Source organism: Diaphorina citri, unplaced genomic scaffold, assembly GCF_000475195.1.
Source record: "Diaphorina citri unplaced genomic scaffold, Diaci psyllid genome assembly version 1.1 scaffold264, whole genome shotgun sequence".
Taxonomy (NCBI): Eukaryota; Metazoa; Arthropoda; class Insecta; order Hemiptera; family Psyllidae; genus Diaphorina; species Diaphorina citri.
The window spans coordinates 155,387-179,899 of NW_007377701.1; the positions used below are offsets into that span (position 1 = coordinate 155,387).

At 38.8% G+C, this 24,513-nt stretch overlaps 2 protein-coding genes across 5 annotated transcripts in view; both read right to left on the reverse strand.

Annotated features, from left to right (window-relative positions):
• On the reverse strand, window positions 1-23,900 carry LOC113466421 (DNA mismatch repair protein PMS1-like). Of its 3 annotated transcripts, XM_026821806.1 has the most exons (8): window positions 23,291-23,900; window positions 22,732-23,037; window positions 22,082-22,407; window positions 21,327-21,534; window positions 20,718-20,976; window positions 20,192-20,259; window positions 892-1,003; window positions 561-751 (listed from the first exon to the last, which is right to left on the reverse strand). In XM_026821806.1, the coding sequence occupies exons 1-8, from the start codon at window positions 23,887-23,889 to the stop codon at window positions 674-676; spliced, it is 1,956 nt and encodes a 651-aa protein (XP_026677607.1). In that variant the 5' UTR covers window positions 23,890-23,900; the 3' UTR covers window positions 561-673. The 3 variants fall into 3 exon arrangements, with proteins under 3 accessions (XP_026677608.1, XP_026677607.1, XP_026677606.1); XM_026821807.1 differs by lacking the exons at window positions 561-751; window positions 892-1,003 and adding an exon at window positions 1-250; XM_026821805.1 differs by lacking the exon at window positions 892-1,003 and having other exon boundaries at window positions 561-884.
• LOC103506811 (mismatch repair endonuclease PMS2-like) overlaps window positions 8,714-24,513 on the reverse strand; it is a 44,365-nt gene continuing 28,565 nt past the window's right edge. Inside the window, exons 1-4 of one of the 2 annotated variants that reach the window (XM_026821810.1) lie at window positions 14,215-14,309; window positions 9,774-9,933; window positions 9,282-9,487; window positions 8,714-8,898 (exon numbers count right to left, since the gene is read on the reverse strand). In XM_026821810.1, the coding sequence (XP_026677611.1) occupies window positions 8,755-8,898; window positions 9,282-9,487; window positions 9,774-9,933; window positions 14,215-14,274 (570 nt within the window). In that variant the 5' untranslated portion in view covers window positions 14,275-14,309 and the 3' untranslated portion in view covers window positions 8,714-8,754. Of the gene's footprint in view, window positions 8,899-9,281; window positions 9,488-9,773; window positions 9,934-10,292; window positions 10,564-14,214; window positions 14,310-24,513 lie in introns of those variants that run through there. The other variant, XM_026821809.1, reaches the window with a different exon arrangement.

Consider the following 24,513-nt stretch of genomic DNA (forward strand, 5'->3'; position numbering starts at 1 on the left):
GGGGATAGACTCATAATTTCCGGAAGTAGCTTAAGAACTTTCAAGAACTGACTCCGAATTTTCATGAGTTGGCTCTTGATTCTGAGGAGTAGACTCATTTTTCTCGGGGATAGACTGATGATTTTCATGCGTAGACTCAGAATTTTCAGGAATTTACTCAGAATTTTTATGAGTAGACTCAGTATTTTCAAGAACTGACTCCGACTTTTCATGAGTTGACTCTTGATTCTGAGGAGTTGACTCATGGCTCCTATGACCAGTACGTCTGACGAAAAAAACTGTGAATAGGAAATTTCATTCTCTACATTTTGTCTGTGGACACTATTTTCGTACGGTGAATGGTTTTCGAGTTAGGTATTTACGAAAATGTATATAAAGTCGTTTTTGGCGGAAAAAACACTGTTCCGCCCCCGGATTTTCTAGAGACTTTTTCTCTTCAAGTACCTACATGCTAAAATCAAGTTATTCCCAAAGTTTCACAGAGGTATTATTTTTTCCCTTATTACCCCGCCTTTTGTGTCTTATTTTACTGTACTACAATACAGACGAGTAGACTCATAATTTTTAGGGCACTCATGATTTTCACGAGTATACATGATTTTCACGACTCATAAGTAGGTGATTCATAAATTTAGAGGTAGAGTTATAGCTCTCAAAAGGAGAGTTCCTATATTTACGAGGTAGACTCATTGTTCTCAGATGGAGACTCTTGATTCTCAGGAGTCCACTCATTTTTCTCAGGGATAGACTCGTGATTTTTATGAGTAGACTCAGAATTTTCATGAGTAGACTCGGAATTTTTCTGAGTAGACTCAGTATTTTCAAGAACTGACTCCGACTTTTCATGAGTTGACTCTTGATTCTGAGGAGTTGACTCATGGCTCCTATGATATGATTTTTATGAGTTGACTCAGAATTTTCATGAGTAGACTCAGTATTTTCAAGAACTGACTCCGACTTTTCATGAGTTGACTCTTGATTCTGAGGAGTTGACTCATGGCTCCTATGATCCTTTTCTCTTCGCTTTCGGAACGATAAGACCTTAGCAGTTACAGTTCCCTCTATCAAACATCTTTTTTTTCATATTGATGGAGAACTCTGTAACTTTGTGAATTTCCATTTATATTTTAGTTATTATTCCTTCACTTACCCAGGGCTGGTCTATACGTCCCATATTCCGCACCAGTCCCGTCATCTCCCCCACAGATAAGGCCCGGCCTATCATCACTGATTTACACTTTGGATCTGGAGGTTGGCGTTTCGAGTCTCGTTGATGCAATAAAAATTGGCGTAGCGTATTGATCGAGGAACATTTTTAATAAATATTCATACTTGACGCAAAAACACACCAGAGATCTCCAGATAAGGCAAAAATTGGATTTTGATTTTAGGCTTTTTAGGCAAGTAGGTACCTAATAATTTATGTTAAACGGTTCCAAGATACCTATGAAAATTTATTTTTTATTCTTCTTCATTCGTCTTCTCCTTTTTCTCCTCCTCCTCCTCCTCCTCCTCCTCCTCCTCCTTCTTCTTCTTACTTCTTATTTTCCTTCTCTTCTTTCTTATTCTCCTCCTCTTTCTTGTTGATCAACAAAAAACAAAAGGGGAAGCTGAAGCTCATTTTATATTCTTCGCTTTTTTTATGTTTCGCCTCCTCTGGTCCTCCTGTGCCGAGATTAACTTCGGGGATTTTTTTATTTCTCTCTCTTTACAAATAAGAAATGAGATGAGGTGTTTACACGTAAAACATCTCATCATTCTTTCTTCCTTTTTTTTACAAGAGATACAAAAAGAAGAAAAAACGGAGGATACTAATTGCGATTAACTTGTCCCGAACCATGTCAAGAAGACGAAAGTACACGTATTAAGTGCGGAAACACTTATGGTGGATTTCACCAATGACCTAATGAGAGATTTAACTAATGGGAGAATTTAAAATGACCCAAAAAGGAGTTTTTAACTATCCAAACGGGAGTTTTTAAAAACTCGTCCTTTTTAGATCACTAGATCACTACCAAATCCTTTTTGGATTGTAAAAATTCTCCCATTACTGAAATCTCTCATTACGTCATTGGTGAAATCCACCATTAGAATTAGGTACACACATATCTACGTTGCTCATTGCGTACAAAATAAAATCAAAACCGGTAGGTAGGTACATTACTACATTTCTAGTTGTAAATAGGTAGGTAATGAGCTCTAAGGATTTTCACAAGTGGACTAACCTTTTAGTGTAGATATCTTTACGTAGATAATGATCTGGCTGGGGGATTTTAAACAGGGAGGATACCGGCCTGTAATTTCCCTTGCTAAAAAAATAGCAAAGGCTGATTGCGAAGGACATCCACTCATAAAGGTCGTTCATCCAAAGGTCGTTCTGTTTGCACTCAGTACATAATATGCAATTGTACATAGTACAATAGGTAGTAGTTATGCTAAAGGTTGTTAGAACTTACATAGTTACATATTGTGTTCGAACTTACATAGTTACATATTACCTACATAATGGGTAGTAGGAATGCTACAGGTGGTTCTGTTCGCGCTTAGTACTGCAGTAAAATGGAATTATCTTTTCTCTTCTTAAGGGTAAAGTATTGAAGCGTATAGAAAAGAATTGAAGCTGACAGGCTGACAACAGGGATGAAGCATGTCGAAAGGTGAATTTGGGCAATTTGGGAACACCCCCTCCCCCTCAATGTCTCTAAAATTTGTCTCGACGACCTATGAACTCAAAGCGAGAAAGTTTTGGATAACACTTCAGTCGATCATTTAAGACCGGTTTTAGCGTTACCTATGTTAAGCTACGCCGAGGAAGGCCAATAAATGGATGGGTGACTTGAACCTTATATTGGGAATAAAGGGAGAACGGGCTCTAGTCTTGATTTTAAATCATTACATGAAAGTAAAATCGAAAAATCAAATCAAGAATAATAATAAACTGAATATTAAACAAATTAGGTAGGTACATAAGTACTGATTTTCTTTAATCACGATCGAATAAACTACGGGCTAAAAAATTCCCGGAGGGACGGACCCAGCTTGTTATTGATAGAAAAGAAGTAAAGTGACTAACCTACAAAAGCTTCAGTTATTCAGTGATTTGAAGAGCTCGAAAAAATGCCTCTAACGGGTATAGTTCACAGAACCAAAAACGCCTTAGGGGACTGAAATATTTTCTGCGACCATAACTTTACTATGCTAGAGATAATAGATTTGAGTCAAATAAGAAGGACAATGTTTTCTTCTATTTTCCAGGATTTCTTCTCTCTCTCTCTCTCCTCCCCTTTCTTTTTTTCTTTCTAGCCCTATTCTTCTCTATTTCTCTCGGTTTCTCTTAATTCCTCCTTCTTTTTCTCCCCTCTCATCTCCTTCTCTCTCCTTTACTTCTCTCTCTTTCTTTCCCTCTCTCTCTCTCTTTCTTTCGCTCTCTCTTCCTCTTCTTCTCCTCCTCCATATATTATTTTCCTTAGAGGTATGAATTATAAACGTATAAGAGAAAGTTTGTCTCTACAGTGTTGCCAGAGCCTCTCCTATGTTGCCAGAGCCTCCAGTAATAAATTAACAAATAATGGACCTCTACTGGGGCATTTGGGAACATAAAGTTAGAGGGAAGAAGGACATTAATAACATCCAGGGAGCTATTCTGTCCCCCCCACAATATGAAACTTATAGGCGTTGACAATATACACATTGCAGAGATGCCCATTACCCTTATTGTTCATTTATACCATTGTACGTTTAGTAGTATTGTATTTATTGTAACATTGTATAGCAGACAAATAGACCAACCTCGGTAATGTAGTGGTTAGCACGGTGAACTCTGGATCTGGAGGTTGGTGGTTCGAGTCGAGTCCAAATTGAGTCAGAAAAGCGTAGTGTATTTAGCGGGGAATGACACTTGTGACAGTCATCTATGCTTAACACAATGAAAATTCCTTTGATCCAAAACAAATGAGCTACGTTCTCGGAACGTCTGACTTTCTATCATGTTCTCCTTCTCTCTTCGTTTTTGGAACGATAAGATCTTAGCAGTTAGAGTAGACAAACAGGCCATGTACCAAAGAGCCCCTGAAAATTACGTCTTTCTTTACAATAGGAACTGTAACAAGGTACGTCTTATCGTCCCGAAATCGAAGAGAAGACAGGATAGGAGAAAGCCAGCCGTTCCGAGAACTCCATCATTTATTATAAAAGTCTATTTACAATTTGTCAAGAACAATTGATTCTGTTTCTGTGAAAGATCTGATCTGGAATCCCCACGTCCCCATTAAATGTAAAAAGACTATTTATCAAACCTACTTTGTCCTCATAATCACTTATGGCGCGGAGACTTGGGTGATGAAAGCCAGAGAAGAAAGTCGACTGCAAGCTGCAGAGATGAGATTTCTCAGAAGTATGATTGGGAAGACGAGAAGAGATCGAGTAAGAAATGTGGATGTTTGAAAGAGGATTGACGTTGAGAGACTGCAAGAACGACTGGAGAGAACAAGGCTGAAATGGTATGGACATGTAAGAAGAATGAATGAGAATAGATTGCCTAAAAAATAGTTTCAAATGAATATAGAAGGACCAGAAAGCAAGGTAGACCACGACTGAGATGGAATGATCAAATCAACAAAGATATCATCAAAAGAAATCAAAATCCCAGTCTCATTGTAAATTAATCTAAGAATTTATTTCATCATTCGCCTTTTAGATCTCCAGTGGCAAGACTCTGGCATTTAGAGCTCTTCGCTATTCTACCCAACCAAAAAGAGAACCTAGCCTATTAAGGGGATAGAGATATGGAGGACAAAATAACGAGGAAAGACAAAGATGAAGTAAAGAGAATTCTCAGAAATGCAATAAAGTATACATTTGGTATGTATGTAAAAAAAGGAGCCGAAAATATCGACTTTATCCTATATTGAACTCACGATCTCCTGTTTACGAGCTAAGTACGGAGCTAAACAGACTTCTACACTCACCCAAATTGAATTGTCCCACAATCTTCATATTTTCAAACATAGATTTCTTGATAACTCTATTCAGTTCTGACTCTGCCTCCTTGTTCTTGCTAGGGTCTATATTAGCATGGAATCTATTCTCTACACATCTATCCTGGGCTTGTACAGTCCTACGTGCATATCTAGCCTTCAGTTGATCCTGTATGATGTCCAGGGAGAGAGTGACAGGCGTGGACTGTCTGTAGGAACCTTGCAGGCGAGGCATGTCATCTATTACTTCAATAGTTTCGTCTGGAGTGTCGGGCTCTACTGTTTCTGGAGACTGTTGCAGGTTTGCTTCATGGGAACTGGAATAAAATTCAAGAATTAGAACTACTGCTGATCCAGTGGAACTCGCTTAGCTGACAGACAAATGGTCTTTTATTTAAAACAGGAGAAAATAGGCTACAATTCAGTCAGTTCTAAGCTTTAAATTGACGAGTTTGAAATTGAAAAATAAGGGAAAGAAAGGGTTGGACATACAACAACAATATGTTTAATTCATGAAAAAGCCCAATATACTAGGTCTATCCGAGAGTAAAGAGGTTCACAATGGGTTTATAATTACATAATATAACCGTATAGACGCCTTTATTATTTATTCCAAGGGAATCCTTACCTTAGAATCATATCAACATCCATGGTCACAGGACTACTTGAATTCTCCTTATCCTCCTTCAGTCTCTCATCTCCTCCCAATACAATAACACCACTACATCCTCCTTCCCCCATTACATCACTTGTATCATTCACTAATCCTATGTTTTGATCATTCGTAGACTTCGGACAAGCATTTGACTTCCCCTCGGATAAAGAGTCATCCCCATTCTGTAGAGAATTAATAGCTACAGGAATATCTTTGCTTTTTTCTTCGTTGATTCGAGTGATGCTTTTCCCATCATTGCGAAATCTTGCTAGTCGACTGAGGAAATTTTCTCCCGATTTCGGAGTACCACAAGGTTTGTCGGTAGGTCCGAATGTTCTTTTATAAGGGTTATTATTGACTAGTTGACCGTTTAGAAGTTTGGAACTGAATTTTTGGATTGTGTTGTTGCTGGATTTATCATCATACATGGTTTCATTAGTCGCAGAACTTCTCACATTGCTATGTGTAGTGTCGTCTAATATTTTTGGTTCTAAATGATAAACGCCGTTTGTTAAAGGCGACCTATCTTTTATATCACTGGTATTTTCACCGTTATTATTCAATGTAGTGTCTGTGAAACTGTTTGTATTATTTAGATTGCTGTCATTTTCATTTGTTTCTTCAGCAGTTCGTCCATGATTTGGTTTATTATCATCATCGTCATCAGAATCCAAGCTCATGACTATAACTTTATCTGAATCTAGAGTATTTCCTTCAATATCTTCACGGTTTTTTGTTTCATTTTCGTTTAACAAGTTCGAGTTATCTTCACTAGGAACTGGTATTGTTTTGTGTTCGACTTCCTCTGAATTGCTTCTTTGGATTTTTTCCATATCAACATCAGAACTAGGGTCTTGTTCCATAGATTGGTTCATATTGTTATCACAGGAGTTGGGATTGTGTTTACTGATTGTAAACGAAGCGTCAAGTTTCATTTCTGTAATGAAAGAAATAAGTTTCAAGATAAAGAGAGATTACTAGATTGGACTTTAAAACATGTCGATTTCTAGATCTTGTGCTAATGACTGGTCTAGGTTTCAAAGTTTAAATGCAAAAATTCCCAATGCAACGTTACCAACTGTGTCCGAATTAAAGACTATCTGTATCTGGGAACCTTAATTTTCGGATCGGACGGCTTTCTCCTATCCTCTCTTCGCTTTCGGGACGATAACACCTTAGTAGTTACCTACAGTTCCCTGTGCTTAAACAGGAAAACTGATAAAGGAAACTGTAATCTCGAAGGTACTACCGTCCCGAAAGCGAAGAGAGAAGAACGATAGGACAGGAGAAAACCAGCCGTCCAAAGAACAAACCTTATCTGTTAGGAAAAAGTTCTAGGTATCCGGTTGAAAATCAAACCCGCAACTACAGAACTTCATAGAATCGTATGATTTATTGTATTCTCTTTAGACCAGTTTGAACTAAAGGTTTAAGAAGCCAACGGTAAACTGAACCAGTTCCCAATCCCAATGGATCACTGATGTTAAGCAAAGTTGCGCATGGTTGGTATCCGGATGAAAGACTATCTGGGCACCAAGCAGATAAGGTTTGTTCTCAGATCGGGTGGCTTTCTCCTTTCTATCGTGTCCTCCTCTCTTCGATTTCGGGACGATAAGACCTTCATTCTTACAGTTGGTTCTCTCCATCAAATTTAGCTACAAAGCTATAAAACCAATGTCGAAATTACATACGTATTCTGATTGCCTTTGCTTTCACCCTATGTATTCCAGTACTCAAGCATACATTCCAGCAAGCTCGACTAGAACAAGCGCTCATACAACCACGCTGCAAGTTCAACCCTATTGATTCTGATTGCCTTTGCTTTCACCCCATGTATTCCAGTACTCAAGCATACATTCCAGCAAGCTCGACTAGAACAAGCGCTCATACAACCACGCTGCAAGTTCAACCCTATTGATCATGTGGTCTATCTCCTCTACAATCTCGATAATGCCCAGTCCCGAGAACGCGATAACACTAGCTCCGAGACACAGGTAAGAACCATTTCACCAAGGTATACATATATGGCAAAATCATTTCTCTAGACCAGGGTAGAAGAATTCCCCGATAATAACCTATAACAGCTGAGATTTTACCCTTCATTCGGTAACAAGCTACCTGCCTATTCACATTAACCTCATATGAACACAGAAGCAGATGGTCATCCATCCGAGTACCAACCACGCACGACGTTGCTTAACTTCAGTAATCCACGGGGATCTGGTGCATTCAACGTACTATCGCCTAATTAGAAAAATAAAAAAAAAAAAACAAACAAACAAACAATGAACCTAGGATCATTGATGCACCGGGTTAAAGCCCGTTCCCTTGTCGTGAGTTTCATACGATTTTTTTTTTTTTTTTTTTAAGTTATTTAAGAAGGCGAGTTGTGATTTAAAATGAGAGTGTTCCCACTACACACGACACGATACTGATTTTTTTCCCCCCAAACAACAAGCGATAAAACAGGCTCCACAAGAATTCAAAATATTTTCCTCCATTTCCAATCCATTCTTTCAGATAACCCGCCTCTACGACATTCCTTTGACGAGATAGTCCTGTTCCGGGAACATAGACCGTCATAATCCAGCCTCATGTTATGGAGTATGACGAGGCTGCTCTGTGATACAGAAGTGTACACGAGGCTATGCTGTGAGAGAGATAGGGAGGTGAAGGAATGAGGAGTTCTGAGAATTATCAAGGAGGAGGAGGGGAGAGATAATACAGAATGAGAAGCAGGAAAGAATGGTGGAAAAAAAAAATCACCGGAGGCTCCCTTGAAAAAAGGGGACTTTGCACTCGTATATTTCAGAAACTACTCAACGGATTTAAAAAAAAAAAAAAACGGTACGGTTAATTTTTTCTAATCTCTATGATTAAATTATCGGGGAGTCATTATCTTTTACATGAGAATCCTCAATTGAGGTTTTTTTTTTTTTAATATTTTCATACTAAACTTTTCACTGAAAATGAAAACTATTGGGAATAGGAAGTGGAAACATTTTAAAAATTTTGATATCTTGATTAATACTTAGTTGAGGTATCAAAAGAATTATTCATGTAAATGATTCTTAAAAATATTCTGCATTACAAAAAGCTTGACTGACTGAAGAAGAACAAGACTTACTTGACTCCCAATGCTACCAAACAATATCCATACAGAACTTGAGTCATCTTGGCAAATTCCTTCTTCAAATGTCGATGGAACTCTTTCTGTCTAACCGGTAGAGTGGAGAATATGTTGTGCAAACTCACTGTGGTACCAACCTGGGAGGAGAAGAGGAAATGGTCAGGAGTTAACTTTGATTTCAAGAAAAAGTTATATGTATCTCAGTAGAGAAAGAAGATTTCCAGTAAGTAGGAAGCTAGATTTTTTATGAAACTGGGAACAAACATTTCCAACTGGAATACTTGGTCAAGTAAAGTAATAAAAGTGTTGTTTTTATTTACAAACAATCCACAGAAAATTGAAGTTATTTTATTAATTAAATTTGAATATAAACTAAATTCTGATTAAGGTTCATGCTTTTATGGTTCTGCAGCATCTGACCAATGCTGTTAAAATAAAAGATACAAAATCTCACAACAGATCTACACCTCACCACAAGCACCAAAAAAAAAAAAAAAAAATCATTTCAAAGTGATCTTACTTGTCTTGACACCAGGGTTTTGGTTTTGATATGTCCATGATGATCAAACTCCAGCCAATGTCCCACACCAGATAGTTTATGTCTGGTTACTATGACAACACTACTGAGTGCACACAGAGAGCTAAGTGCTTCACCACGGAACCCAAATGTTTCCACACTTGTCAGATCGGTGAATTCACGTAGCTTGGAGGTGTGATGTTTGAGTGCTGAGAACAAGAGAGGTATATTAAGCGTATTTATGTCAAATAAATGAAGGAAAAAAATAACAAATAGTGATAGCACTTTGAATGATGCACTCCTTTCCAATATATCACAGAAGTTAAGATATGTTGTGCAAGGTTGATATCTGGATGAGCAACCATCTGGGGAATCTTGTGCTCCGGCAAAAAGGCCAGGTGGTATAAAATCTTGTAGGTAGGCTTTTGAAAGGGTTATCACATAGGTATTGGCCTCACATAATAAAAAAAAAATAGGTAGGATCATAAAACTCACTAAGGCCTTCATAATTGTCTTCATGAACTCCACCTCCGTTATCTGTCACCTCCACCAGTTCACTTCCATAGTCTTTCAGTTTGACTTCTACGCTAGTAGCTCCCGCATCCAAACTATTCTCCACTAGCTCTTTGACGGCGGTGGCTAGATTCAAAACAACCTGGAACAAAATTGATGAGAAGTTTTAGTGAAAGTTGAAGAAAGGCAGTGATTTTTGGGAGCTTTGACCTCTTATTTTTTATGGCAGTGGCCACAATCCATGCAATATGATGGGCCAGGTTTTTTCCTGATGGAGGAAAAGAGAGAAGGAGGGCAGAATAAGACAAAATCAGCTGTTCCAAGAGTGAACCTTAGGTAGGTAGGTACCTGGATAAATTTTGCCCGCGCAGGAATCAAACATGCAAATTAGCACTTGTAAGGAAGACATGTTATTTTATATGCTGATATTTTATTTTTCCAATATTATTAGGGTAGATAGGTATGTGAATAGAGATTGGTTACCTGTGGTAACTAACTCACCTGTCCTGAGCAGATTCTATGCACTGATTCCTTGTTGATAGCTTGGATTTTATTTGACATTGTAGACAAGAGAATCCTGCTGACTATTCTTGCAATTCTACTGAATTGTCCACACAGAATATCATGTTGTAAGTAGATAAAAAGGTAGAATAGGTAGGTAGGTGTTTGGAGAAGAACTATGAACAAATCATTTGGTCCTTGGTCCTATGATTTCCTGTTAAGCACCCATGTCAGAATGGAGATAATGGTAGGTACCAAAACACCTAGTCACCTACAAGGAGAATAGAGTTTCACAGTAATATTTCACGTAATTAACTCAATATTAATATTAAAATTCCCATTGAAATTGTTAAAAAACCCTCACTTTTTACAGATTTTCAACTTTTTTGTGAAATTTGATTTTGTTCAAATTTGAATTTTTACCGCCATTTCACCGGTTCAAAAAAATCAACATGGCCGCTAGTGGCCTTGTTAAGCACCCATGTCAGAGTGGAGATAAATACCAAAACACCTACAAGGAGAATAGAGTTTCACAGTAATATTTCACGTAATATTTTCTTGTTAAGCACCCATGTCAGAGTGGAGATAAATACCAAAACACCTACAAGGAGAATAGAGTTTCACAGTAATATTTCACGTAATTAACTCAATTAATATTAAATTTCCCATTGAAATTGTTAAAAACCCTCACTTTTTACAGATTTTTAACTTTTTTGTGAAATTTGATTTTGTTCAAATTTGAATTTTTACCGCCATTTCACCGGTTCAAAAAAATCAACATGGCCGCTAGTGGCAATTGAAATTGTTAAAAACCCTCACTTTTTACAGATTTTTAACTTTTTGTGAAATTTGATATTGTTCAAATTTGAATTTTTACCGCCATTTCACCGGTTCAAAAAAATCAACATGGCCGCTAGTGGCGGGAAAATGAAGATCCGTTCACATGTTGGCAACACTGGCCACATGGTCGAGTAATCCAGTTTTTGGCTTTCTTCAGGGTGTGTTTATGAACAGGGCTGAGATGAGCTCGGACGACGTGAGATAGCTGTCCCGGCGGCAATTTTTAATTTCTTCAGGTGGGCCTGGGCAAAATAGGTACCCGTTAGGTAGGTAGTTACCTGGTAGTAGGCTTGCCAAACGTCCCGAATCGGCCGGGACAGTCCCGAATTTCAGGGGGTGTACCGGCGTCCCGTTCAGTTTTTCATTTTGGGGCGTTTTGTCCCGAATTTCCGTTTTTGTCCCAGAAAAAATTCGGGACGCGTTTTTTTAACTTTAAATTAGGCTCTATAATCAGAATTTGTTATTAAACCGCCCTAAACGAAAAAATGAGCTGGTCCCTTGGATTCTCGTTTATCCAGGTTCGACTGTATTTTGTTTATCTGTTTTTAATAATAGCTATGTTACCTATCACCTATCGTACCTATGTACAAATGTACATATCGTACCTATGTGATTTCGCGATTATGTTCGCGGATTTGGCGATTATGTTCGCGGATTTGGCGATTATGTTCGCGGATTTGCCGATTATGTTCGCGGATTTCGCGATTATGTTCGCAGGAGGTTTCACCGATTATGTTCGGGATTGGGCGTTATGTTCGCGGATTATGGCGATTATGTTCGCGGGATTTGCCGATATGTTCGCGATGATTTTGGCGATTATGTCGCGGATTTCGGCGGCGACTTATGTCCGTCGCTTATTACCTTTTTAATGCTATCGCATAGAAAGGTTAGGACGGACAAAAATTATGTTCGCGTTGGATTTCTCGTTTTTCAGGTTCGGGATCTGTATTTTGTTTAGCTGTTTAATAATAGTTATGTTCGCGGGAATTATCGCGATTGTGACCTTGATATCGTACCTATGTGATTTCCGCGAATTTGTGTCGCGGATTTCGGTGATTAGGTTCGCGGTATTTGGTCGATTTTGTTCGCGTATGTTCGCGATTTTGTTTCGTCGGATTTCGCGATTATTCGCGGATTTGCGCGATTATGTTCGCGGATTTCGCGATTTATGTTCGCGGATTTCGCGATTTGTTCGCGGATTTGGCGATTTATGTTCGCGGGATTGGCGGCGATTATGTTCGGCGGTTCGCGATTATGTTCGCGGATTTGCGATTATGTTCGCGGATTTCGCGATTATGTTCGCGGATTTCGCGATTTTGTTCGCGGATTTCGCGATTATGTTTCGCGGATTCGCGATTATGTTCGCGGATTTCGTGATTATGTTCGCGGATTTGGCAATTTGTTCGCGGATTTCGCGATTTTGTTCGCGGATTTGCGATTATGCTCGCGGGATTTCGCGATTATGTTTCGCGGATTTCGCGATTTATGTTCGCGGATTTGGCGATTATGTTCGCGGATTTGGCGATTATGTTCGCAATTTGGCGCGATTATGTTCGCGGATTTCGCGATTTATGTTCGCGGATTTGGGCGTTATTGTTCCGCGGGATTTCGCGATTATGTTCGCGGATTTGGCGATTATGTTCGCGGATTCCGCGATAATTTTCGCGGATTTCGCGATTATGTTCGCGGATTTGGCGATTTTTTTTCGCGGATTTGGCGATTATGGTCGCGGATTTGGCGATTTTGTTCGCGGATTTTGCGATTATGTTCGCGGATTTGGCAATTAAGTTCGCGGATTCGCGTCCCGAATCAACATTTTGGATATTTGGCAAGCCTACCTATTAGGGTGGGGCAAAGGTTCGCACCTTTTTTTTCTGTGATTTTGTATTTTTTCTCGTTTGACTCACGATTCTCACGAACTTAAAACCAAAACCATCTTATAGATAATTTATTTTGTTTTCTTCAAAATGATATTTGATTCGACTGAAAAAAGTTGTTCAAAACTGAAATATTGATCAAAAGTACCAAGAGTAGGTACCTACCTACTGGAAATCCAGCAGAGCCTGTTTGGATTTTGTAGACATCTATGGTGCAGGTAGCTAGGTAGAGAGATTATATTGAACCGGAACTCAGAACTTGCAAAAAAAAAGTGAAGGGATTAGTCCAAACATCAGGACATTCAGTTAGTAGGTAACCAGGTAAATCTTAAAATACTGCAGGTAGGTAGGTAGATCTGACGATATTGTAGATAGGTACCCAGGTAGTGTGTAGGTAGGTGAGAAGTTGACTACCTTGATCTTGTGAGGGCTCCGTCACTCTGATGATAGGTAGTCTAAAGTTAGATAGGTATCTACCTAGTCTAAAGTTAGATACCTGTGAGATTAATTCATTACTTAAATTACCTAGACACCTGATGTCTAGATAATTTAAGTAGGTATCCACCTCATTAGATAGGTACTTGGCAGAAAGGCAGGTAAGCATCTAGGTAATCTATCTTATTCCACTATTTACACTTGATATTATCAAGGAAATGTCTCAGGAAATAACAAGGGGAGGCTGTTGCATGAAACTGTATGAGGAAGACTTGAGTAGGTTAGGGGTTAGGCATCCAAACTAATGTGGTGGCTAAACTACAAATAGGTAAGTACATCTAGGTAGGTATAATAGGCCAGGGATTTGCAACTTAGGTGGGCCACATGCTACACTGGCAGGTAGGTACCTACTTCGCGGACCACATAATATGTAGTATGTACACAAAGGAGCAAGCCCGTGTCCATGATTTTCTTGAGGTTATGGGGGGTGAATGCTCCATTTTCGAAGTAAAAAAGCAAAAATCAAGCCCGAGGGGGCTCACCCTAAAATCTTGAGAAGGAGGGTAGAATAAGACAAAATCAGCTGTTCCAAGAGTGAACCTTAGGTAGGTAGGTACCTGGATAAATTTTGCCCGGGCAGGAATCTAACATGCAAACTAGCACTTGTAAGGAAGACATGCTACAAACTAAGCTGATATTTTATTTTTCCAATATTATTAGGGTAGATAGGTATATGAATAGAGATTGGTTACCTGTGGTAACTAACTCACCTGTCCTGAGCAGATTCTATGCACCGATTCCTTGTTGATAGCTTGGATTTTATTTGACATTGTAGACAAGAGAATCCTGCTGACTATTCTTGCAATTCTACTGAATTGTCCACCGGGCCGCAAGTTGGAAATCGCTGGTAGGTATAGGTAAATTAAATATGTACCTATGAACAATTACTTAGGTATGAATCATTGGAAGATAAAGAAATTCCATGCAGAAAAGCTCATGGGTTAGGTAACTTATTTTCTAGCACACTGAACAATAGAATAGAATAGAATATACCTTGTTTATCCTGCCAAAATGAGACTGAAAAGTCCCTTTACTCCCACAGTCTAAACAAGGTCTTATATATTTCATAGGTAAAGTTTACAAATAAGTATATGAACCTTAAAAAAAAACACTTTATATAATGTATTGTATAGGACGGGCGTTTGTCGATTCCCCCGAATTTTTGATTTGTTTCTATTTCCGGTGTTCTATTCCCCCGATGAAATATTTGGGTAGCCATGAACACTGATCAGGTAATCCCCTATGTTGACAGCTAAGTGACTAACAAAGGAGGTCCGAGATGAATTCCTTACTATCCTACGTGTTCCGACTGTTCGGTACAGTATTTTGGGCGTTCCGTCGATGCAGTACTTTCCCCTATGTTGACACCTAAGTAACTAACAAAGGAGGTCCGAGATGAATTCCTTACTATCCTACGTGTTCCGACTGTTCGGTACAGTATTTTGGGCGTTCCGTCGATGCAGTTATACATGCTGACACGCACCCGTAAACCCGTATCAACTCAAATGAAAGGGGACATGATAATGATGCCTTCATTGTTGTCATGATTGAACTTCCTACTCACAGCTTCATCCGAGTTACGCACACTTGTAATCTAAATGAGAAATTCCGAATGATGCCTTCATTGTTGTCATGATTGAACTTCCTACTCACAGCTTCATCCGAGTTACGCACACTTGTAATCTAAATGAGAAATTCCATATTCACTCCAGAGAGTACCTCCCACTCACTGAACATGTACAGATCTCAAAACAAGATAACTCCGTGACAGTCCCTCCTTACAATTCTTACCTGTTATTCATTAGGTGATAAGAAGGACGAGAAGATTACAATATGAGAAACTATAGGATGAATATTTAGGAGTCAGTGATAAGGGAATCAAAGGAATAACTCCACAACTGCAGATTTCATTTTAGAGTCAGTAATAAGGGAATTCCAGGAATAACCACACAACTGCATAACATAACTGCTAAGGTTATTACTGTTATTGGTGATAGGGACTTTACCTTCGTTTGGTGACAAGCTACCCGCCTCCTCATATTAACCTCACCCAGTCTGAGTGATGGGGGGAAAAAGTCAGCAGCACAAGATTGGTCAGATGATTACTCATCCGGATACAAACCATGTACGAGTACGTACGATATGAAAGCTACACATAACCAGTAGCTAAAATTTTCAAATATCCAATGTCCTTGATTCATAACAGGAAATTCTTCTCCATATATAAAATTTTAACGAATTTCATTATTTTGATAAATGAGAGTCTTCTCAAGATTAATGAGATCACAGATCCCATCATTACTATCAATAAAATCAGCAACCTTTCCAAGACAAGTTTGCAGAAATTTGCTAACGACAAATTCTTTCATCGTTTAATCTTTTGAATTTTTTTCGCATTTTTTAACTCTACTAAATATCATCCCATCTATTTATGAAGACTGATTAGACAGAATGAAAAAGTGAAATGGAATTCCGATTGCGAAATCCGAGGCAAAAAAATGAATGATTGATGTTTGGTGACTTTGATAAAACTCTGACAATTTCTCATTATCTCCGTACCGTACTCAATCATTGAACTAAAGAATAAAATCTCTTGAACGACTACCCTTCTCAATAAAAGCTTATAAATTTTGATATCAAAGACATCTTACAACTTCTTCTAGGACATTCTTACAAATAGGGACCTTCCGTTCTTTGCAGGAAATCTTACTTTTCTCCACCAATAAGACACAAACGACGCGGCGATTCCAGTCCGCAATTAGTATCTTGCATCGGTCTTTCTTTTCTGCACTTTAGTAATTAGTGCTTGTTGGATACCTCTCTGTTTTATTTGTGCTGGTGCTAATGACATTGGCTTCATAGAAATAGATGACTGCTAGATCGTAGATCACCATGTGAAGTAGAACACACAATGTGTGAGATCGCTTTGATTTGGACGGCTAACAACTTTTTTTTGCAATTTAGACTTGGAAGCCAAATCGTGAGATGTTGAAAAACTACATATGTATGTATTTTCCAGAATCTATCCAGTATCAGGCACAGTAGGATGACATGACCGAAGAGTCAGAGCACAGCATCACCCAAGGTAAATTTATCGACTACAATAATGCTTTTGATTCCGAGACTTATCCCTAGTATCCGTACTTCAGAACTTATCGACACTCGAGGCCAAATTCCGAGCGCGCAAGAAACACAAAGATTTTCAAGATTACCTTTTGCTCGGAAGGAATTTTCAGTTTTTGCAAACTCATGGAACTTATATTCAAGAGTGATGCGATTGTTTGTTACCTTATTAAAATTTGTATTTCTTCTCTCTAGTTCAAAGCCTTGTGGAACAATATTAATAAACATGTGTGAACATTGTTCGGTTTCATTCCTGGAGCTTGCGGGTAATTGCACTTGGGTTGTTGACTGTAACACTCAACCTGGTCATCTTTGAGTTGCACATCAAGATGGAATTTGCATTACATGAAACTTTTGAACACCCACTTTCTGATACCCGGAAACCGTTCGTGCAGCACTATGAAAGAATGATACACATATTGCCAAGGAGACATCACCGGTTGTTGAACTTTTCAATTCTGCTCTATTTTCAGGAGGAGCCAGTTTTCCCAAATGTCACACTATATGATTGTTCAAGATGGAATTTGCATTACATGAAACTTTTGAACACCAATTCGTATTACATGAAACATTTGAACACTCACTTTCTGATACCCGGAAACCATTCGTGCAGCACTATGGAAGAATGATACACATATTGCAAGGAGACATCACCGGTTGTTGAACTTTTCAATTCTGCTCTATTTTCAGGAGGAGCCAGTTTTCCCAAATGTCACACTATATGAACATTTGAACACTCACTTTCTGATACCCGGAAACTATTCGTGCAGCACTATGGAAGAATGATACACATACGAGTATTGCAAGGAGACATCACCGGTTGTTGAACTTTTCAATTCTGCTCTATTTTCAGGAGGAGCCAGTTTTCCCAAATGTCACACTATATGAATGAACGAAGTCAGTTCTAAGCTTTAAATTGACGAGTTTGAAATTGAAAAATAAGGGAAAGAAAGGGTTGGACATACGACATATTTTATTCATGAAAAAGCCCAATATAGTAGGTCTATCCGAGAGTAAAGAAGTTCACAATGGTTTTATAATTACATATTATAACCTTATGGACGACGCTTTTATTATTTACTAGCTGAATTCCGTCGCTTCGCTCCGGAATCCCGCTAGTTCATCCCGAGGCATGGCCAAACTTGTGGAAAAGGCATGGCCGAACTTGTAGTTATCAAACTAAAAACATAAACGAAACTCAAATATTAGGCGAGCGAGGAAAAGTTTTCTATCCCGCAGTCTCTGCACTCTGTGTATTTCTTATGGAGATTTCAGCGATCAAAAATTGATCATATCTCAGGATCGGTGTAGATTTTCGCAAAATCCTTTCTTATTGCACACCTAGACCATAAAAAGAATATTCCTACCAAATTTCAGCTTTCTAGGTGGTGTGGTTCTCGAGATAGAGCGATCAGTGTGTGAAATGTGAAATGTGAACTGTGAATGAGTGAATGGATCTTGTTCTTATAATATAAGACTAGCTGAATTCCGTCGCTTCGCTCCGGAAGCCCGCTAGTTCATCCCGAGGCATGGCCAAACTTCTGGAAAAGGCATGGCCGAACTTGTATTTATCAAACTAAAAACATAAACGAAACTCAAAAAGTTGGTCGAGAGCGGAACATTTCTCTCCCGCAGTCTCTGCACTCTGTGTATTTCTTATGGAGATTTCAGCGATCAAAAATTGATCATATCGCTAGGTCCGAATGTTCTTTTATAAGGGTTATTATTGACTAGTTGACCGTTTAGAAGTTTGGAACTGAATTTTTGGATTGTGTTGTTGCTGGATTTATCATCATACATGGTTTCATTAGTCGCAGAACTTCTCACATTGCTATGTGTAGTGTCGTCTAATATTTTTGGTTCTAAATGATAAACGCCGTTTGTTATAGGCGAACTATCTTTTATATCACTGGTATTTTCACCGCCATTATTCAATGTAGTGTCTGTGAAACTGTTTGTACTATTTAGATTGCTGTCATTTTCATTTGTTTCTTCAGCAGTTCGTCCATGATTTGGTTTATTATCATCTTCGTCATCAGAATCCAAGCTCATGACTATAACTTTATCTGAATCTAGAGTATTTCCTTCAATATCTTCACAGTCTTTTGTTTCATTTTGGTTTAACAAGTTCGAGTTATCTTCACTAGGAACTGGTATTGTTTCGTGTTCGACTTCCTCTGAATTGCTTCTTTGGATTTTTTCCATATCAACATCAGAACTAGGGTCTTGTTCCATAGATTGGTTCATATTGTTATCACAGGAGTTGGGATTGTGTTTACTGATTGTAAACGAAGCGTCAAGTTTCATTTCTGTAATGAAAGAAATAAGTTTCAAGATAAAGAGAGATTACTAGATTGGACTTTAAAACATGTCGATTTCTAGATCTTGTGCTAATGACTGGTCTAGGTCTCCTACTTATAGTTACTACATACTTAAACAGGAAAACTGATAAAGGAAACTGTAATCTCGGAGGTACTACCGTCCCGAAAGCGAAGAGAGAAGAACGATAGGACACGAGAAAACCAGCCGTCCAAAGAACGAACCTTATCTGTTAGGAAAAAGTTCTAGGTATCCGGTTGAAAATCAAACCCGCAACTACAGAACTTCATAGAATCGTATGATTTATTGTAAAACTCACGTTTCTGTTTGCCCTGCTGTACGCACGTCATGCTATCCGCTCCTCGCTTGTTATCCGTGGCATGTCTCCATTTATTCAGCATACCCATGGATGTAGGTGAGATACCCATGGATATAGGTGAGTTCCTACTTATAGTTACTACATGCTTAAACAGGAAAACTGATAAAGGAAACTGTAACCTCGAAGGTACTACCGTCCCGAAAGCGAAGAGAGAAGAACGATAGGACAGGAGAAAACCAGCCGTCCAAAGAACGAACCTTATCTGTTAGGAAAAAGTTCTAGGTATCCAGTTGAAAATCAAACCCGCAACTACAGAACTTAATAGAATCGTATGATTTATTGTAAAACTCACGTTTCTCTTTGCCCTGCTGTACGCACGTCATGCTATCCGCTCCTCGCTTGTTATCCGTGGCATGCCTCCATTTATTCAGCATACCCATGGATGTAGGTGAGATACCCATGGATATAGGTGAGTTAGTGGATATGGGTGAGCTAGTGGATGAGGGAGATGATAGTGGAGGTGAGAGGAAGGTGGAGGTGGGAACACATAGCTTGTTCACGGGTAGAGTGCATGGGCTGTTCTCGTATAGCTTGAGTAGAGTCGCCTGAGAAAGGGAGAAAAATCAACATTTGGACTAATTGTGTTATCAAAGAATTCACTAGTCCACCTCTGTGGCAGAGTGGTAAAGAGCGCTGACTCTCAATCCGGAGGTGCTGGGTTCGAATCCCAGCTGGAGCGGAAATTTTTTGGCCTAAAAATTTCCGTTCCCAAATAGGCATGGGGATCCCTTGAAGTAATTTGCAATACCTTTTCAATCTTATCATTATCAACAATCTTTTCAGAATTATTTTATGTCCGAGCTACAATTAAAATTATATAGTTTGTTACTGGTGGGATTTTAAGCCCAGCCCAGTCCCATCTACTCCTATGATTATGAACGAGTAGGGAGAGGTTGATGAGATGTCGCATTGTAGGTCTCCCATGAGGACAATTCTGAAACAGAGGACGATTTCCATTTTAGTTGAATGAACGAAGTAAATACTAAGTTTTAACTCTTGGTTTTTAACTTGGTTTAACTTGGTTTTAGCCAGCCTAGTCAGCTTAGAGGGTAGCGCGTCTGCCTTGTAAGCGCTAGGTCGCGGGTTCGATTGCCACCCGGGGCGGATTTTATCCTAAACAGAAAAGGTTTGTTCTCGGAACGGCTGGCTTTCTCCTATCCTGTCTTCCTTTTCTCTTTGCTTTCGGAACGATAAGACCTTAGCAGTTACAGTTCCCTCTATCAAACCTCTTTTTTTTCATATTGATGGAGAACTATGTAACTTTGTGAATTTCCATTTATATTTTAGTTGTTATTCCTTCACTTACCCAGGGCTGGTCTATACGTCCCATATTCCGCACCAGTCCCGTCATCTCCCCGATAGATAAGGCCCGGCCTATCATCCCATACTCACCCAGGGCTGGTCTATACGTCCCATATTCCGCACCAGTCCCGTCATCTCCCCCACAGATAAGGCCCGGCCTATCATCACTGATTTACGACAGGCCCGGGACGCAAACATGGCTCTTATCCTACTTGGTCTACAATGTTCAGTAGAGTTTGTGTGTTGTAGCATGAATAGGAGCTCCTCAATATCTTCACGACCTAGGGTGGTGTTCTTAGACATGGGGAGAGAGGTGAGTAGGACATTGCCATCATCCGACGAGTCGAAACTGAAAAAGATGAGAGAATGGTGATGAGAGTTTATAGAATGGAAAAGACCGTCTATAAGCTGTTTCAGCGATGATGCCGTAACAGGAAAACGGACAAAACTTCTGGGTAACATGTAAAACAAAAATTAGAAAAAAAATTGATGGTAGTATTTCTTTTTCTTATGTATATTTCGGGTCTTTACGTCTCAAAATCGAAGGTAGGAAGACAGGATAAGAGAAAGCCAGCCCTTCCGAGAACGAAACTTATAGTACTACGAGTTCAAGGCGAACTCATTTTGTGATTTATATGTGTTGACACTGTTGACCCAATCCCTAGAAAATTAGAAATTTCGTCCTATTTATCTACTCACCTAAACTCGAATCCATTCTTATAAAACACAGGCAAGTTGTCTTTAAGTATACATTGGTTAATCTTAGTCAGGTGTAGATTCTGAGGTACTACCAGTTTCTGACTCTTAATCAACGTCGTCTTCTGTAAGGTTTCAAAGTTATATTTCTCATCTGTAGCGTGTTGATCTATTATGAACAGGTCAGAGTCGTATTTGACAATAATGAAACCTGGAACACAGGGACAAAGATTAGTTGAGGATTTAGAATTAAGGTTCTAAAAATCTAAAGCACTATACCCTATATTTTGGCCGGACACGATCTAGTCGTTTAATCAATACAGCACAAGGGTCAAATAGGAAAAAGAATACTGTGACCTGATTGGTCGTTGTGAATACGTCCATTGTGAGTATTGTGACGTGAAAGTTGACAAAAGTCAGTCGGTTAAAAAACATAAATAATAATAATAAAATACGAAAGAATATGGGTTACATTTTAGTGCAGAGAAAAGTGAAGTTGTAGTGCTTATGCAGAAACAGGATAATGGTTGTGTAACAATTAACAATGTAGCCCTTGAAGAAAGTTGAACAGTTCAAATATCTTTGAAGTATGATCTCGAATGATGGAACAAGTGGAAAAGAATTGAATTCACCAAACAGAACGACTTAGGATATGTAGGTAAAAAAAAGGAGCCGAAAATATCGACTTTATCCTATATTGAACTCACGATCTCCTGTTTACGAGCCCAGTACGGAGCTAAACAGACTTCTACACTCACCCAAATTGAATTGTCCCACAATCTTCATCTTTTCAAACATAGATTTCTTGATAACTCTATTCAGTTCTGACTCTGCCTCCTTGTTCTTGCTAGGGTCTATATTAGCATGGAATCTATTCTCTACACATCTATCCTGGGCTTGTACAGTCCTACGTGCATATCTAGCCTTCAGTTGATCCTGTATGATGTCCAGGGAGAGAGTGACAGGCGTGGACTGTCTGTAGGAACCTTGCAGGCGAGGCATGTCATCTATTACTTCAATAGTTTCGTCTGGAGTGTCGGGCTCTACTGTTTCTGGAGACTGTTGCAGGTTTGCTTCATGGGAACTGGAATAAAATTCAAGAATTAGAACTACTGCTGATCCAGTGGAACTCGCTTAGCTGACAGACAAATGGTCTTTTATTTAAAACAGGAGAAAATAGGCTACAATTGAATGAACGAAGTCAGTTCTAAGCTTTAAATTGACGAGTTTGAAATTGAAAAATAAGGGAAAGAAAGGGTTGGACATACGACATATTTTATTCATGAAAAAGCCCAATATAGTAGGTCTATCCGAGAGTAAAGAAGTTCACAATGGTTTTATAATTACATATTATAACCTTATGGACGACGCTTTTATTATTTACTAGCTGAATTCAGGGAATCCTTACCTTAGAATTATATCAACATCCATGGTCACAGGACTCCTTGAATTTTCCTTATCCTCCTTCAGTCTCTCATCTCCTCCCAATACAATAACACTAAGTTCCTTCATACCACTACATCCTCCTTCCCCCATTACATCACTTGTATCATTCACTAATCCTATGTTTTGACCATTCGTAGACTTCGGACAAGCATTTGACTTCCCCTCGGATAAAGAGTCATCCCCATTCTGTAGAGAATTAATAGCTACAGGAATATCTTTGCTTTTTTCTTCGTTGATTCGAGTGATGCTTTTCCCATCATTGCGAAATCTTGCTCTCCTTATCCTCCTTCAGTCTCTCATCTCCTCCTAATACAATAACACCACTACATCCTCCTTCCCCCATTACATCACTTGTATCATTCACTAATCCTATGTTTTGACCATTCGCAGACTTCGGACAAGCATTTGACTTCCCCTCGGATAAAGAGTCATCCCCAGTCTGTAGAGAATTAATAGCTACAGGAATATCTTTGCTTTTTTCTTCGTTGATTCGAGTGATGCTTTTCCCATCATTGCGAAATCTTGCTAGTCGACTGAGGAAATTTTCTCCCGATTTCGGAGTACCACAAGGTTTGTCGCTAGGTCCGAATGTTCTTTTATAAGGGTTATTATTGACTAGTTGACCGTTTAGAAGTTTGGAACTGAATTTTTGGATTGTGTTGTTGCTGGATTTATCATCATACATGGTTTCATTAGTCGCAGAACTTCTCACATTGCTATGTGTAGTGTCGTCTAATATTTTTGGTTCTAAATGATAAACGCCGTTTGTTATAGGCGAACTATCTTTTATATCACTGGTATTTTCACCGCCATTATTCAATGTAGTGTCTGTGAAACTGTTTGTACTATTTAGATTGCTGTCATTTTCATTTGTTTCTTCAGCAGTTCGTCCATGATTTGGTTTATTATCATCTTCGTCATCAGAATCCAAGCTCATGACTATAACTTTATCTGAATCTAGAGTATTTCCTTCAATATCTTCACAGTCTTTTGTTTCATTTTGGTTTAACAAGTTCGAGTTATCTTCACTAGGAACTGGTATTGTTTCGTGTTCGACTTCCTCTGAATTGCTTCTTTGGATTTTTTCCATATCAACATCAGAACTAGGGTCTTGTTCCATAGATTGGTTCATATTGTTCCCATCTACTGTAAATCCGATAGCATACGAGTCGGTTATATGTACCTTGACAGTAGCTAACAGTAGTTTCTCATGATCCATGAATATCTGTCTCTTGTCTGGCGTTACATTGACATCCACACTGTCACGTGACATTTCTATGTTTAATATAATGAATGGATATTGATGATTGTTGAACTGATGATACACTTCATTGACTAGTTTCATTATCTGCAACACACGATGTAACAGAGAGGCTGTGAGAAACGGGAGTTTCACTTGTGTATATCTATTCAGTTAGCAAATGACAAGAGTGACAAGAAATCTACGTGATTAGAAAGAAAATCCTACTGAAGACAAATATCCTATGTTTAATTGGTATTGTGCTTTTATTTGGCAACCAGCCAGAGGTTGGCAGATTGTTTATGTATGTTTTTTAAAAATATATAATCTCTTCTTCTTCTTCTTCTTCTTCTTCTTCTTCTTCTTCTTCTTCTTCTTCTTCTTCTTCTTCTTCTTCTTCTTCTTCCTTGAGGTGCCGTCTCCGTTCCGGAGGTTGGCAAACATCATGGTTATTCTACACGTTATCCATAACGTATAGAAGTATTAGATTTTTCTTCTTCTTCT

Excerpts from the sequence above, each read along its gene's own strand:
- LOC113466421 (XM_026821805.1), bottom strand. The coding sequence starts at position 23,889 with ATGGAACAAGACCCTAGTTCTGATGTTGATATGGAAAAAATCCAAAGA. Across the intron at positions 22,408-22,731 it reads GATGTTGATATAATTCTAAG|TTCCCATGAAGCAAACCTGC; the intron begins GTAAGGATTCCC and ends ATTTTATTCCAG. Across the intron at positions 20,977-21,326 it reads AAGAATGGATTCGAGTTTAG|TTTCGACTCGTCGGATGATG; the intron begins GTGAGTAGATAA and ends CATCTTTTTCAG.